The sequence below is a fragment of the Lissotriton vulgaris genome, chromosome 1_1 (assembly GCF_964263255.1).
Source record: "Lissotriton vulgaris chromosome 1_1, aLisVul1.2, whole genome shotgun sequence".
In the NCBI taxonomy this organism is placed as follows: Eukaryota; Metazoa; Chordata; class Amphibia; order Caudata; family Salamandridae; genus Lissotriton; species Lissotriton vulgaris.
Genome location: NC_141685.1, coordinates 387,790,701 through 387,808,524, shown reverse-complemented (window position 1 = coordinate 387,808,524; position 17,824 = coordinate 387,790,701). Strand labels below are relative to the sequence as shown.

The following is a 17,824-nucleotide window of genomic DNA, read 5'->3' as shown; positions in this document are numbered from 1 at the left end:
ATGTATAAGACGAAACTCCCCTTCCGCCTTCTTGGGCACCACGCCCAGGGGTGATACAATCAAGTTAGGCAGAGGACAATTCACAAAAGGACCAGCAATCCTACCAGACGCCAGCTCAGCATCCAGTTTCTTCCGCACAACATGGGGACTCTCCTTCGCAGACTTCAAATTGTCCGACCACCTGCCCACCCTGGGTCCCTGATACCCAATCCGAAACCCAATTTTGAAACCCCAAGACAAAATCTTAGCGGCCTCAAAATCTGGATAATCCACCAGCCAGAGATCAAGGACCTCTTGCCTAATAGGAGTAGGAGCCCTTGTAAGCAGACTGTTGGTGCTGTCCCCTACCCCCTGAACCTCTTCCCTGATCACCCAATCGCTGGCCGGGAAAACACTGGGTGAGGGCATGCTTCCCTCCACACTGCGAACACTCGTGTTTGTACCTGCAAGCAGGTCTGTTACAGGAACCCCTGTTAAAATGCCAGCATGTGCCAGAGACGGCTGATTGACCTCTGCCCCAAACCCCCGCTCCAGACTGAGCGGGGCGAGCCGAAAAGGGGCGATAATACACGGGCTGCCCGCTAGCTGTGTGGGCCGTAGCAGGCGGGTTTGCCGATGCCATCCATTGTAACCATAATTCGGAATCAACCTCACCCCACGAACGCTCAGGGAAAGCGCTCATGCGCGCCCTGAATTCGTCATCGTAGGACAACCAAGCAAAGCCGCCAAAAGAACTGTGAGCCTTGCGGATGACATCTGCATATTTAAACATGTCTATTGCTTTTTCAGGATGACGTTGACAATAAACGCTGGCATAAATAAGAAAGGCCGATGTCCAGTTCTCTATGGACCTCGGAACACGAGGCCTCCGAGCCAATTCTAATTCCTCCTCCTTCGACCCTTCTTTTGCCTGGACATCCCTATGTAGCAGTCGAAAAACATCCACAAATTCCCCAGACCATATCAGATTCTTTGTTTTTTCAGACAAATGGGACCCCAGGGGCATCCCAACCCCTGAATAAGGCAACTTTTTTGGACGGATACTATCCTCCGTGACCCTTGTGGCAACCACCCCACCATCCCCCGCTGTAGAAACTTCTTTTGCAACTTGCACATTAGAAACATTCGAAAATACAGGCCGCTCAAGCCCCCGTGCCAGAGCGACTCGCTCAACCACAACCCCACCATCCCCTGTCTTAGAAAACTCTTGTGCAACTTGCACATTAGAAACATTCGAAAATACAGGCCGCTCAAGCCTCGGTGCCAGAGCGACTCGCTCAACCACAACCCCATCACCCGTGCCAATAGATCTTGTACTTTTATCCGGGAGACTCTCCCTGGGTTGCCACACAGACCACCACCCATCCTTACCTTGCGGCAGTTGCTCCGCCTGCGGTTGAACAGCCACTCTATCCCTTGGATGAGATCCAGACCGCACTGCCCCTCGTACTGCTGCATAGTCCGCACTAGACGCCTGCAAAACACGAGAAACAGTGTGTTTCCCAAACCCACCCCCCTGGGCCCGTGCTGCCAAAAGCCCAACCTCTTTGTCTCTCAATTCCCCCTCTTCCAACTCATCATCATGAAAACTCCCACCGAAAGCTTCATCAGAAAATTCCACTTGAGCACTACCACTGGGCATAGCCCCATCACCAATACCCCCATCATAACATTGCCAGTCGAAGTTTTGAAAGCTATGTGCACTTAAAGCTGTAGAAGAGCCGTCCGCTCCAGACAGCCCCCCTGTAAGCCCACCACTGGAAACAGCCGTGTGGACAGTTCCCGGGCCCGTAGAAACAGCCAAGAGCCGCCCAGCCGATGGCGCAGATCGAAAACTGCGGCCGCTCGAGCCAGACAAAGAAACAGCCCCTAAAACATTGCCCCCCACCTCTAAAACGCAATCACCCCCCGACGCCAGGGCAGTGCCACCCACCGACCCATCCTCAGGTCCACCCAGAAAACCACCCGGACGACCCCTGGGGGCCGGGCACAGTGACTGGCCAAGGACTGGGGGCGCTCCCTTGCGTAGCAAACCTTTGCCACCCGTGGGCAGGGAGGCGTGGGAGGGGGGCTGGGAGCCAAGAGCACCAGTTGGGGCCACCGTGGCCGGAGGGGGCAGCAATGCATGCGCAGTCCCCAGCATAACCCCAGCAGGTGACGGGGGCAGGGCCTCCGGGTGATGGGGCGATGGAAGCGGGGCGCTAGTGCGCTGGGCGACTGCGTCAACCAGGGGGGGGGGCCAACATCAGGGGGGGGGGGGACAGGAACAGGCCTGGGCAATGCCGGGGAGAGCAGATAACACTGCCCGTTGAGCCATAGGCATGGGGGAACCCCATCTGCCAAAGGCGATACCAGGAGGGGAGAGTAAGGGGGCACCGCAGCGGGTAGAGGGGCGTGCAGGCGTCCTTGCATCTCCAGGCTGCGCCCACGCTTGGGCTTGGGGCCCCCCTTCGACCTCCCCGACTTCCCCAGTGACAATCCGCCTGTGCCCGGGGCCAGCCGGCCCACGGAACGCCCCCGCCTCCCCCCGGGCGCCCCTCGTGCACCAGCATCTGAAAACGGTAAAGCACATACCTGCTGGAGGGCGCCCGGGTCGCACGGCGGGGGTTCTGCAGCAACGGCGGGCAAAAGCAGCCCAGGCCCGTCTCCCGGCATGGCAGCCTCGCCGTCCTCCTCGTCCTCCGGGCCCGTCGATAGGCACGCCTCCACGGCCCTGGCGACGCCCACCGAGGCCTTGCGAGGGGGGCGGGCCATGCCGACCCAAGCTTCCGCCGGGACACCCGGCATCAACAGGTCCTCGCGCCCTGCCGCACAAAGGATTTGTACGGCCCTCCTAACATCTGCAGCTTCCTCCATGGCCCAAGACAAAAGAGGGATCACGAGCGCAAAAACAACCTCCCTTCGCCTCCCGCCACGCAGTTAGTAAAAACCCGCCCGACTTCCCCTTTTAAACCCTCTGCTAATCAGCCACTCCACCTGGTCATGCTCCTCGCGCGAACCTGCCCAGGGAGAGACCGGCTCGCGCCTGGCTCTCCCTGGGTCCCCCCTAAGGTCTGGCTAGCACAGACTTGCAAGAACCTGAGCACTAGACAAAGTAGTGTTGCTTTGAGAATCCTGTCAATGGACTCTTCATCCCGCTATGCAATTCCTGTAGCTAAATTTCTAATGTGGATGTGATGTTTAAGATCAAAACTTGTTTCTAATGAGATTAATTCAGCGTGAAATGGCACCAGCTTAAACTGGAAAACACCAATCTTGGCATCACCTCCACTTCCTTGGGGTGCTACCAGTAGGCCTTTTTTCAGCTCCAGTCCTGTTCACTTATTGCAACATTTACACCATCCATTTTTGCTGTTTGCTGCTGTTTTAATGATATGATGTGACTTTTCATTGTTTTATGATGAATTGATATTTTACGAATATTGCATTTGTATCTATGATATTTTTAATTTATTGTTCTATTTTATATTGTATTTTATGTACCAACTCTTTCATGTCAAGTACTGTTGAAATAAAGCTTTGATTGATTGATTGCATATAGACACTACAACACAATTACTGAAACATCAAACTGCAAATAATGACAGAAATCAAATACCTGTACAAAAAAATAAGTTCATTAATACATTTATTAAACATAAACCCGCCCTAAAACAGGCATAAACTAAATTCCCTCCACCACCACTAATTGCCAACAAACAAACATTTAAAATAAAACTAAGCACTTTTTTTCTCCAACAGTAAAGGAAGCACCTGACTCGCATTACGAGAACCCCAATGGAAAAACAGAAAATAAAGAGTGTAAGTATAACATAGTAAGTTAAACAGATAATTGTATTTGTTAATGTTAAACAGGTTATACATTTTTAAACAATTCATACTTTATATTATTATGCTATTTTTAGACAAAATGACAGAAAGAGCAAGATACATCACATAACCTAGAGGCAAACCATTACTCTAATACAAGGGCTCCGCTTACAGCAAAGAAAGCAGAAACATAGCAACAGTCAACTGGAAATGTACTTAATATTACTTTAATGCATGCTATGGAAGGACTACTATGAAAGATGATGTTGTTGTTTAAGTAAAGGAACAAACCATCCCCCAAATGTCACAGAAATCTAAGTAAGGCATGTACTGCAAGATTTAAGAGAAGAAAGCACTAGTAAAAGAGCCTGCAACTAAAATATTGAAAGATGTACTTCCTAAAGTCCTAAACCGCAGAAGAGGCCAGTTACCACATTTAACCACCTTAAAATGCTTAATAGCGCAAGCTGAAAAAAAGCCGCTACTGACATCCCTCATGCCCTAGAAGATATCAAGATCTCCAAATTCTTGAACACTTAGGGGCTCATTATGATGTCGTGACATTCGCCACCACCGGTCCGGCAGTGGCGACCACCACAACATCGTAACAAGTGAAACCCCCCGCCATATTACAATGGCGAAGGGTTTTGCGGCAGACGCAAAGTGCATCCCCCGCTTTTTCGCCGGTCGGCAATTGTTCCGATTGCCGTCCGGGGCGGAATTTGCCCCTAATATGGTGGCAGTGCCTAGCAGGCACCGCCATCCATATTAGGATGGTGCGTTGTGAATGCCTTACCATGGTGGCTTTGCTGCCATGGAAAGGATGGCAGGAATGCTCTTTGGGGGCCCTATGCGGGACCAGATCGGGTGGGGGATGTGGCGAGGGGGTGGAGGTGCACTTTGGGGGGTACCCATGGTACCCCCTCCATTTGCATGCACAAGGTGGCAGGCACCGCACAGTGCCTGGCACAGTGTGCACGCAAAGGCACAATATGCCAATTTGGCATTGCGGCAGGTGCTGCTGTACACAGCACCCGCCGCAATGTCAATTATGCAGGATGCGACCGCAAGGCTGGCGGTTGCATCCTTATCAGGGCTGCGGGACCGCCGTATGTCTGGCAGCTGGTCCTGTTTCCACTGGGATAGCGGGCAGACTAAAGTCCGCCCACCATCCTAATCAGCCTCTTAATCATCACACGTAGTGAGGAACCCTTTCTCTTATATGATAAACTAAACAACAAGTATAGCTTCATATTTTCTACCACAGATAATGTACTGAAACTAACACAAATTCAAACATGGATGATGAATGGCGCATTCAAAATGTAACCCAAACCCTTTTATCAGTTATACACCAAACATGGTGAATACCAAAAAACTAGTACACCATTCGTATATTCCCTACTAAGAACTAATAACCAAAATCAAAAGTAAAGAAAACAACTACACTGCACATAAAATATTTAAAAGATTTTGTACAAGCCATGGTTCAAACTGTACCCACACACAGCCATAAAAGGCTGTTACTAGCACTTTAATCAAAGTATTTGGAGATTCCTCCAACAATATACACTAAGAGCCTAATTACTAGTCTGGGGGTCCACGGACCTCCAGACTCGTGGGGTCACAGTGGTGGCAGTCTTCAGAGCGCCCTAATATGATGTGGGCTGTTGGACCACCACAGACCTGCGCCAGCCGCCAGAGAACCACCATTGTTTGGCGGTGTTGCGGTGGTCAGGAGAATACAATACTCTTGGCAAGACTGCTGCGGTTCTGCCAAACATATTATGAGATTCGTCTCCACCAGCGATGTCGTGGAGATTCCTACTCCATGAACGCCATGGCGGAGAGGGAACTGTTCCTCCTCCGGATGTGGATGCACACAGAGGGGGACAAAAGGGCCCCCATGTGTGCATGCACCCCAGTTCCTTCACGGTTTGGGCTTTTCAGTCCATGCATGCAGAAACTGTTTTGGAGTACCCATTTAGGTGCCAATTTTCAGGGCACTGCGTGGGAACATCAAAAACAAAACCTGCCAGACAAGAAGAAACTCCTAACCTGGCAGGTGGTCTGAACACATCTTTGGCGGTGGGGCTTTGGGATGGAATAAAAACAAAATATAGCATTAACCCATGTCCCTGTCACAAAGGTAACTAACCACTACGTCTTATAGGAAGTCCATTGTACTGACTAAACAAACACAAACTAAGTCCCCTAGTGGACTATTTTGAATACCCCTAAGTTGGCAGACTGCATCGGTCAGGACACAGCCAGCCGCCTACACAAATTCCATAATGGAATGTCTTTGACAGCACCAAGGCATGGGAAGCCAAAAAAATCAACAAAAGGAAGGATGGCATCATGCCTTTCAACCACACTAGGCAGAATCCAACTTACATTATGCAAAATCATTGAAACCCTACAAAAAGAGCAACGCTACCAACAACTAAGAATGGAAAAATCAGTAACCCAAATTGAACCTAGAGTAACCAAGCAAACCAATAGAATGTATGACATGCTGCAATGAGAAGTACAACTATTTGTAAACAACAAAGGAGTCCAATAGTTAAAACCAGTAGCCAAAACCCTATTTTAAAAAATAACTTACCCTTCACTGCATTAAAAAAACAAAGACAATTTTCTTAACTAATTATAACACAAAGTAGTTTAAAAAATATAAAACCTAAATTACAGATTAAGCTGATGAATGAAAATAATATGTATATTAATAGTGAAAAAACAAATAAGTCACCAACTACCAAAATGGATATTATAAATAAAATCAGATGTTCCAAATGTCCATATTGCACCTTCCAATCAGTACACCTGTAAATAAAAAGATTCAATACCCACCGCAAAAAGAGCATATTCAAACATAAACCTATCTCAGGACTCTGCCGCTGCAGGGCCTGCATGCAGTTTACTGCTGCAGTGATGTGTCATGTAAAGTGGTTGCCACATCTGAAATGCCCCTTTTACTACATATAAGTATCCCCTAAGGTAGGCCCTAGCTGTCCCTATGGGAAGGGTGCTGTGTATGTAAAGGTAGGACACGTGCCTTAAATGTGTGACATGTCCTGGACAAACAGCATATCAAACATCATATTTAGTTTCTCACTGCTGTGAGGCTGCTCTCTCATAGGTTTGCATTGCGGATTCCCTGATATGTGCTTCAGTGGTAATTTCCAATTGGAGAGGGCTAGCGTGCCCATGTTTGGTATGTTTGGAATAGTAGTAATAAATCTTGATTATTAGTGAAGATGGATTTTTTATTACTATTTTAGAAATGGCACTTGTAGAAGTGGGCATATCTGTGTGCCTATGAGTCTTTGTGCCCTACCTGAATGTGTATTTACCGTCTGGTTTAGACTGACATGACAAAGGGGATGTGCATTTACTCTAAACAGTCACAAGGGGGTTATAGGTATGTCCTGCCTTTCCTAACTGCTAAGCGCTAGACTGAATGCTCCTTTAGGGTGGCGGCAGGAGTTTCCCTGGCACCTGAATAGGCCTGCACCTTTTGTTTTCACATGAGTTACTCAAACAGGCCTGTATTCCCCATGGCTAAGTTAACTAAAACTAGGTCAACTTTAACATGAAAATCGTTGTCTGTATGTCTGTATATGCAATGTAGATTAGTATATATGTTATGCAAAATATTAAATACTTTTAGAGTGCAACCACTTGAAATTGGAGACTGCGTAGGAGCACTGTGAAGGGGGATTACCACCAGTGGGCATATTGACCATGTTTAATTGCAGATGCAATAGGTTGGCCACTAGGGCTGAAGGAGTTAGAGGCCTTGACTACAAGATCAGATAAGAATACCACATACTTATACTATCCCCTACCACCTCACACAATTCCTAGCTCCCTAATATGCATAATTTAAAACTTTACTATGGAAACAAAAAGCATCCCCATCTGCACACTTCTCATGCCCCATTTACGCCTCAATTAAGATGAATATTTTTAGATGCCATAATAAATATCTTGGATAGTTTAATTGTACCTACATTATCTTTGAACACAGGCCATGTCATCACCAAGGATCTTAACTGCACTAAGAAATCTGAAACTTGTTTTCATTTTATGCTATACAATGACTGTCCCAGATGGATGCTTCAGGAATAACTGATGCAGAATTGTGTCACAGAGTTCCAAAACCACATAAACACCAGCAGACTGATCTAACAATTAACACCTCATACCGTGGTCAAGGGGTGCATTGAGACCATCGCCTTTTTGTGGAGCACCATCAAACACTGAAAAAAACCTGGCATCCTCCACTTTATCATTGCAGTTTCTGATTATATATATTTGTTACACTGACATGGTATGGTTTTTCCCCTCGGAACTCAATGTTTCATTAATTCACTTAATTTTTCATGACTGCACTTTGCATCTCCAATTTGTATCCCACTCGCAGTCAGTAGATGTCTTAACACTCTTATTTTACAGCAATGTTAAAGGCTGGGGTGGAATTTATTTTTTTGTAGGTATTATATTTATTTCTCAATGTATTCAAAAAAGTTTTTCAAGTGTACCCACAATTAGTATTTGTTAATCAATTGCTTGGTAACGTTTTCCCTGGGTTGGCTCTTTATATGATAGACTCCTGATACTCTGTTGTTTGTTGAATGTTTCTGATCGTATAAAACAATTCAGGAAAACCTTGATAGTTTTGGCTATGTTATGAGTTTGGCGGTCCTGGGACCGCTGTACTCACAATGGCGGTCTGACACAGCCACTCATCCGCCCTCTTATGAGTCTGGCAGTAGGCAGCGACAAGACAGCTGCCTATTCTAGGATCAAGGATCCCACTGCGGTCTTCATAGGACCTGAATATGCTGGCGGTACCGATGCGGGCACCGCCGAGCATATTGTGAACTGCATTTTCACCGCCCATTTCATGGCGGACACCCCGCCATCAAAAGGTATAGGAAATGCAGGCAAGGGGGCCTTAACAGGGCCTCTGGCCAAATCTGGCCATGGGGGTGCGTGCAAGGGGTCACATGTTGTGCTTCCCTGAAATTTCACTTTGGTTCCTGCATGGTGTGGCATGCACAATATGGTGCAAGCCACACAGTGCTGGGGCATGCTGGAGGCTCTCTCACAGCGACTGTATGCTTGCTAGGCTCTCCTATGAGCCTAACATATTGCCGCCATGAGACCGCCACAGCACTGCCTACACGCTCTGGATTAAATTTATAATCCAGTGGGCGGGTGTACCCCAGGTTGGTAATCTTCCTGGGACCGCAGTGTTGGCAGTCCCAGCCGAAGACTGCCATACATGTTATAAGACCCTATCTATGTCCAACTTGCCTATATTAAAGGAAGGCAGAACTTAGTCTTTCTTGTTATTTTAGTTGACATACCTTGTTCTAAATCAGAACATCATTCCCATCTCTATTTCTATATAAATCATACTGACAAACATCAAAACTGCACCACCCCCCTCACCATGGTATTGTTGACATGGAGAAGGCCAACTTTGTGCTTTGCTACAATCTAGCTCTGTTCACTGAATTGTATATAAAGAGAAATGGCCGATCTTGTTTTGAGGTCTAACATTGTATGTGCCACTGTGTTTTCGACAACTTGCAACCATATAAAAGCTTTTTTGGAAACCCTACAAGTAAGGAATTGCAGTAGTTAAGCATAGAGATTATCAATGCTTGTATCAAGGTTTTCCTGGAAGAGGTGGGAAAGGAACGCAAGAACATTTCTGAGAATGATGAGAAAAAGAAAACAGGTGGCAGTGAGCATCATGAAGGCAAAGTTTGAAATCAAAATTACTTCCTAAATTCCTCACATATTCAATTGGTAAAGGAAGAGTTGCCAAAGTTTATGTATCCAGTTATTTGTCCATGTATCACAAAATGAAGATGAAACCAAAAATACTCACGCAAATCCCTGTTAGACAGCGCATGCGTCATTTGTGTCATAAAAATAGCCATAACAAGGAGAGACCGCAATAATTTTATAGAAAGAATAGTCATAAGGGAAGGCACATAGAGATACTCCTTGCAAGACATAGGCATCTATCAACAACAGGGGGGAACCGTATTGGACTATTTTTAACGGGGTCCAGTGTACAAGTCCAACCAACTAGTATCACAAAGAGGGTACAAAGTTCCCCAGTAGGAATAATAGGGCAGAGTGAATGTGCAACGTAAAAGAAGGAAAAAAGGGGGGAATTCCTTTTTTGGAACTAAAACCCTCACACACCCAGCAAGCTAGGTGTCATGCTTCCTCAAGTATTATTGCCTGATTGCTCTCTATAATTATATCGTAGCGCTATACTGCAAGTTTGCTCTCTCAACTATTGTTGCCTGTTTGCTCACTTTGATTGTATCGTAGCGCTGTATTGCCAAGGTGCGCTTTCGCGATCGTTTCAGTTGTGCTGGGCTGCCTGTGTAACTCATTTGTGCCTGATTGTGCCGGTGCCTCTGCCATTTTCATCGCATTTATTCAGTTTGTGCCCCAATCCTGTTTCGCTTTTGGCTTGCTGCCATTTTGTTGTTGTTGTTGTGCCTCCCTGCCCGGCTCTCCACCCCGCTCCCGCCTCCCAGCTGCTCCTCCCTCCCACTGATAGTTTACGCTCAGCTCTCCCCGTTGTAGCGCTGTGACCGTCCTGATCTCATCAGAAGCGGTCGCTCCTCACGCTGCTCCCTGCTCTGCCTGCCGCTTGATATCGTAGCGCTATACTGCAAGTTTGCTCTCTCAACTATTGTTGCCTGTTTGCTCACTTTGATTGTATGGTAGCGCTGTATTGCCAAGGTGCGCTTTCGCGATCGTTTCAGTTGTGCTGTTCTGCCTGTGTAACTCATTTGTGCCTGATTGTGCCGGTGCCTCTGCCATTTTCATCGCATTTATTCAGTTTGTGCCCCAATCCTGTTTCGCTTTTGGCTTGCTGCCATTTTGTTGTTGTTGTTGTGCCTCCCTGCCCGGCTCTCCACCCCACTCCCACCTCCCAGCTGCTCCTCCCTCGCCCCTCCACTATCCACTTATGACTGATGCTTTTGCGCGCAGCATTCACGCGCAGCGGTCGCACCCAAAGGTAAGCCCGTGTACGCCCGTCCGCGCCTGGACCGCGCCCAGGGCCAGATCCCCTACCCCCGCAAAACCCATTCCACCCGCATAACATACGACGCCGCAACCCTCTCAGCCCTTAACCCCGGCCGCACACCACAATGCTACCAAGCTGCCCCAGGACACACCCATGGACCCTTCACCTGCCACTCCTGCAAGCTCGACTGCATCCGGACCCACACCAAATCCCCAAACTCCAAACAGAGCTCCGACACTAACCACCTGAAGTGCATCCTGCTCAACACCCGCTCGGTCCACAGACACTCCATTAAACTCTGGAACCTCTCGACACTACATCGCCGGACGTCGCCTTCCTTACAGAAACATGGATGAACGCCTCATCAGCGCCCGACATCGCCATAGCCATCCCGGACGCCTACAAGATCATCTGAAAAGATCGCACCAACCAAACAGGAGGAGGCATCGCCATCATCCATAAGAACACCATCCGCATCACGACCAGTTCTGATGATAACCTCGCTACCGCCGAACACCTTCACTTCCAGATTCACACCGACCCCAAGACCCCGCACACAATTCTGCGAAGACATCACTGACTTCATCAGCCCACATGCCCTCCCCTCCGAGAACTACATCCTACTGGGAGACCTCAACTTCCACCTGGAAAAGAAAAACGACAGCAACACCACCACCCTTCTGGACAACCTGGCCAATCTCGGACTCAAACAACTTGTAGACACCCCCACCCACTACGCCGGACACACGCTCGACCCTATCTTCACCTCCAGCAAGCACATCTCCTTCGATCACACCACAGCTCTCCATTGGACGGACCACAGCTGCGTTCACTTCAACTACAAAAAGTCCACGACCCACAACCCCCCAGAACCTATTCCTCGAAGAAATTGGAATAAAATCACCACCGACCAGCTCTTCACATCGCTTCACCAAAACCCCCCTGCCAAATCATCGGACCCAAACCAAGCAGCCACTAACTTCACACAATGGATCACCCACAACGCCGACGAACTAACGCCCTTGAAAAACCATCTAATCAAGCAAGGTAGCAAAAAAGCCCCCTGGTTCAACGATGACCTTAAGAAATCCAAGAAGTTCTGTCGTACTCTCGAGAAAACCTGGAGAAAAAACCCAACCACTGATAACCTAGCCACCTTCAAGAACGCCACCTGCAAACACCACCAACTGATCCGATCCACCAAGAAATCAGCATTCAAGGATCGACTTGACAACAATGCCCAAAACAGCAAGGAACTATTCAACATCGTCAAAGAATTTACTAACCCCACCGCCGGCACCAACGACATTACTCCCTCCCATGACCTCTGCGACTCTCTATCCTCATTCTTCCACAACAAAATCGCCGAAATACATAACAGCTTTGAAAACCAGTCCGAAGACCAGTCCACTCCACCCACCTCCAAACCAAAACCGCACTCTTACAACCTTTGCCCCTGGAACCCAATCACCACCGAAGACACCATCCGCCTGATGAACTCCATCCACTCAGGATCGCCAACCGACCCATGTCCCCACCAAATTTTCAACAAAGCAGGCTCCATCATCGCACCCCATCTCCGCGATGTCATCAACTGTTCCTTCAACTCCGCTACCTTCCCGGAAAACTGAAAACATGCCAAACTCAGCGCCCTTCTGAAGAAGCCCACAGCAGACCCCCCCGAACTTAAGAACTACCGCCCAATCTCGCTCCTCCCATTCCCCGCCAAAGTCATTGAGAAAGCCGTCAACAGTCAGCTCGCCGCCTTCCTCGAATCCATCAAATCCCTCGACCCTTCACAATCCGGCTTCCGAGCCAAACACAGCACCAAAACCGCCCTCATCGCAGCAACAGACGACATCCGAACACTACTGGACAATAGAGAAACAGTTGCCCTCATCTCACTTGACCTCTCCGCAGCCTTCGACACAGTCTGTCATAGCACCCTCATACAACGCCTCAACAACGTCGCAATACAAGGAAAAGCATTGGAATGGATCATCTTGTTCCTTGCCGGAAGAACCCAGAGAGTCCGCCTCCCCCTTTCAAATCAGAGGCCACCGAAGTCATCTGCGGCGTACCACAAGGATCATCACTCAGCCCCACACTCTTCAACGTATACATGAGTCCTCTCGCATCCATCGCACGCCAACACAACCTCAACATCATCTCCTACGCAGACGACATCCAGCTGATCCTCTTCCTCACCAAAGACCCAAACACCGCCAAAACCAACTTACACGAAGGAATGAAAGAAGTAGCCGAGTGGATGAAGGATAGCCGTTTAAAACTAAACTCTGACAAAACGGAAGTCCTCATCTTAGGGTCATCCCCCTCTGCCTGGGACAACTCATGGTGGCCACCGTCCCTGGGAACCGCACCCATACCTACGGACCACGCACGTACCCTGGGCTTCATCCTGGACTCCTCCCTCTCGATGACCAGACAAGTCAACGCCGTCTCATCATCATGCTTCAACATCCTACGCATGCTCAAAAAAATCTTCAGTTGGATCCCCACCGAAACAAGAAAGACGGTCACCCACGCACTGGTCACAAGCCGACTGGATTACGGAAACACCCTTTACGCCGGAACCACAGCCAAACTACAGAAAAAACTCCAATGCATCCAAAACGCCTCAGCCAGACTCATATTGGACATCCCTCGGCAAGCTCACATTTCCAGCCACCTGAAAGATCTCCATTGGCTCCCTGTCAACAAGAGAATAACGTTCCGTCTCCTCACCCATGCACACAAAGCCCTCTACGACCTAGGTCCTGAATACCTCAACACGCGACTATCCTTCTACACCCCCTCCCGCCAACTACGATCGTCCAATCAAGCCCTCGCCGCAATTCCGCGCATCCACAGATCCACCATGGGGGGAAGATCCTTCTCATACTTAGCGGCCAAAACCTGGAACTCTCTCCCCACCCACCTCCGCCTTCCACAGAACCACCTCTCCTTAAGAAAGCAACTAAAAACTTGGATATTCGATAAGTAAAGCACCTCCCTCCCTCAAGCGCCTTGAGACCCTCTGGGTGAGCAGTGCGCTATACAAATTTTGGAACTTGAACTTGAACTTGTTCCAGCCATATGGTGCATGCGTGTGAGAGGGCAAAGGAAGTGTAGTCGTGAAGTGAAGGTGAATATTAAAAAAGATGAGTCAGTCCACAATATACTTTATTAAGGTGGTAGACTCCCTTGGTTAAAAAGGGTGGGAGGGGAGATATAAACTGGGATAAGCTCACAGTAAAATATCTGCAACCCTCAGGTCAGGTCAACATGTTTATTGCCATCATGGCAATTCTTCAGGACCCAAGTGTTACATACTACACAGTGTGAAAAAAAGAAGAAATTACAACCTCATCCAGTAGGTCAGTAAAAGGCACGCCAAAGGTCCTACTATGGTCAAGCGACCTAAACATGTAAAAGCAATAGAAGAATACGGTCAGTATGAAGCTTTATTGCTTATTAGAGCGCTAATACTTCTACGTGTTGCACACACACAGTTAAAAACAAGGATGCTGAGAGCATCATAACAATTAAAACAAACTCAATAGAGATTGAGGACAAAGGTATTGCAGAAAAACACAGCTCTATCCTTACCCTAAGGGGTGTCCTAGGGTGCCTCACAGTCTGCTCCCGTGGGACCTGCACAGTGATTGGTAAGGTACCTAGGGAGAAGAATATTCCAGGTAGGATGCCAGTCGTGAGGAGGGTCCAAAGGACAGCAACGGAAAAGCTGATCACAAGGGGCTCGTTGGCAACAACACGGGCAGATGACCGCCTCTAGGATAACCCCAAAACCGCACTGTGTGAGTTACGTGGTAGCCCCATAGGCGCACTGTGATAGTAGAGGCCATGAGTGCCGATAGACGCCACCAACCCGCCGGCCGGGAAGCCCCGCAAGCACCCAACCCCCGTCAGAGTAACCTGCTGAGGGAAAGGAGCCCCGGAACGGCCAACCCCACAGGCCAGCAGCACCCACCGGCAGACATCCGTGTGCTTTACCCGGATAATGGCATAAATGTAGTGCTGATCACAACAGTAAATGTACATGCGCAGTCAGGGAGGAATTGGTACAAGTTGCCCGTTCGTTAACAACGTGGCCCAAGGAGCGGCAGAATGGGCCACCACCATTTATCTTACCTCAATGGTGTGCGGTCATTACCGTCTACACCTACCCCCACGAGCAGCGCCGGGACGAAGCGTAGAGCAGCTGGTGGCATACAGCGTAACGGTACGGAAAATATGAAGTCCACTGTCTCCCACCAAGTCAGTGCTGCGGGTGGGCGTGGCGGACGGCATCTGACTGCGCACGCGCCACATCGGATACCAGATGCTGGATAACCAGAAGACAGTGTTAAAGGTCTAAGTGGTAAACGTGGCGGCCATCTTGGGTGTGAAAATGGTCTGCGGAGTAACGGAAGTCATCTGTAAAGGGGAGAATAAGTAAGCCCTATTATTCCCACTGGGGAACTTTGTACCCTCTTTGTGATACAAGACATAGGCATCGCCTAATTGCACACAGAGGAAGAAGACAACACAAAGAGCAGATCTTCAAACATGGGTATCATTGTTTGATAAGTGTGAGGAAGAAATCTTTCAGAAATATAGACTAAGCGGGGACATGGTTGTATGTCACCTTCAACAAATTGCACCAGCACTTAAAGCAACAACTACCAAATCACTTGTCATACCAGCACATATGAACTTATTTCAGTGCTACATCTATTAGCCTCTGGATCCTTCCAGAATACAGTAGCTGCAGTGGCTGGTGTGTCACAGGGTGCCTTGTCTGCCTTCCTGCCAACGGTTTGGAAAGCCATATTGAGACTCACATAACAGCACATCACCTTCCCGCAACATGGTCCACAAATTCAATAAGTGAAGCAAGATTTTTACCGAATGGAAATTTGACACATGTTGTTAGTGCAATAGATTGCACCCATGTCAGTCTGCTTCCACCGTCTGGAACAGCACATCTATACAGAAATCGCAAACATGCATACTCAATCAATGTACAGCCCATTTGTGATAACAAATACTGTTTCACTCATGTTGTAGCCACATTTCCTGTCTCTGCACATGATGCCTTCGTATTTTGGCACTCAGGAATCAATGAACAGTTTTAAAGTGAAAAGTATGGTCAAGGCATACTGCTGGGCATGTATGTTTGTCTGAGGTTAGAGATAAAGTTGTAGAAAGGAATAAAGCTAACTGAATTTGTTCTATGTGGATAGTATCACTGACATACTATGACAAACATCCATAGGGAAATCACTTATAAGTATAGTGAAATTACAGTGATGTAGAATCATTTTTTTTTATTAGTATGTCAGTGCATATGTCTTTGAGATCTTACTCATGTGTCATAGATGCCATAAGGTGGAAAATATTAACCATGTCTCTCACGATTGCTTTGTTGTATGAGTAGTAATCACCTTCATCTCTTCATGTAATAGCCATATATAAAAGTTTAATTTGTATTAAGTTGAAAGTTACATTTTCCTTACAGCAAAAATGTGTGAATGTCATACTATTCTAACCTTTTTGTCCTAAGGGGATTGTTGATATACTCTCAGGCTATGGTTAATGACTTCATTTGGGCATCCAAACAATCATGCAGAGGAAGCATATAACACGGCCCACAGTAGGACAAAAGAAAAAATGTTAGTGTTGCCTTGTAATATTGAAGTCAAGATTCTGGTGTCTTGATTTATCCGATGGATCTTTATTGTAAAGGTCAACAACAGTATGCAATATGATTGTCGTATATTGCATTCTACAAAACATAGCATTTAGAGGGAAAATACAGCAAACAATAACTCTACCATGTCAAATATGGATGTTGTTCCAAATGTAGAAAGGTATTCACATGAAGGACATATTAGTAGGAATGGAACTATAGCTATTGTTTTCTCATAAAGTGTGAATACAATCCTGATTTAGGTAGAAGCACCCTGCAAACTACCTATATAACACATTTTGTAAGTTGAATGTACATTATTTCCTGGACAATAACAAAAATATCAAAGTTCAAATCCTGTACTGGTGGTGTATATTATGTACATTTAAGCTCTGTCAACGTATCAAATGAACTTATAAGTCTCTTACATACAAGTGTGTGAAATCAATAAAGGATTACAAATTTGATCTGTCTCCATGTTATGTTTGTAACAGCCAAGAATGCAAGTAATCTACTGTCCTCATAATAAGTTTGTGTTATATTCCATAAGTCAAACTAACAGGGAGGACCTGGCCTGGCAGTTCGGGCTGCACTGTTCCCATTGGGCGCAGGGTCAAGACTGATTTGCATATGGATGGGTCCAAACTGGAATGGCATGTGAGCAAAAAAACGATGGATTTAGGCTCAGATCTCTGTACTGGGGTGAATGTATGACATTGTTCTGCATTCTGACCATCAACAGTTCTTTTTGCAGAGTAAAATTAGTGGCACGATGTTGCAAAGGTGTGGCTGCTTGTGAAAATTAAGAGCTGAGACAGTGTCTCTAGGGTGTAGTTTTAGGTTGTTTCACACCTTATGAGTGATGTAGATGAAGACTCAGCAAGAATGCGGATAATGCAGGCTAGAGTGATCATCTATGTATCAAAGAGTATTGGGCTCAGGGAGGATCCTTGCCACACTTCTCAGATGAGGTTGTGGGCATCCGAAGTGTATATTCTCAATCTGACTGAGTGGGTACTTGAACGCAGGAAGCAGCCGATCCATCAGAGTACATGTCATTGGATTGCAATGTTGTGTATGCGTTGGGGGTGTCACTGCGTCCCCTCTGTAGAATTTCATGCAGATGTCATCCATGGCAGCAATTAAGCCAGTTCCTCTGCTGTGTTTGGGTCTGAAACCTGATTTAGTGTTGGGCAGAAGTTGGTGCTCGTTAAGCAATTTGGTGAGCTGTCAGTTGATGACTTTAAATG

At 47.3% G+C, this 17,824-nt stretch overlaps 1 protein-coding gene across 1 annotated transcript; it reads right to left on the bottom strand.

Annotated features, from left to right (window-relative positions):
* Positions 1-298: 298 nt before the first annotated feature.
* On the bottom strand, positions 299-2,754 carry LOC147747227 (uncharacterized). Its single transcript, XM_086925091.1, has 3 exons — positions 2,575-2,754; positions 1,372-1,474; positions 299-1,107 (listed from the first exon to the last, which is right to left on the bottom strand). Exons 1-3 carry the CDS (start codon positions 2,752-2,754, stop codon positions 299-301), a joined length of 1,092 nt encoding a protein of 363 aa, XP_086781217.1.
* Positions 2,755-17,824: the final 15,070 nt, after the last annotated feature.

Coding starts and splice junctions, on each gene's coding strand:
- LOC147747227 (XM_086925091.1), bottom strand. CDS start 2,754: ATGGCCCGCCCCCCTCGCAAGGCCTCGGTGGGCGTCGCCAGGGCCGTG. Junction 1,475..2,574: donor ACCCGGGCGCCCTCCAGCAG/GTATGTGCTTTA, acceptor CGTGTTTTGCAG/GCGTCTAGTGCGGACTATGC. Junction 1,108..1,371: donor GGCGGAGCAACTGCCGCAAG/GTAAGGATGGGT, acceptor CTAATGTGCAAG/TTGCAAAAGAAGTTTCTACA.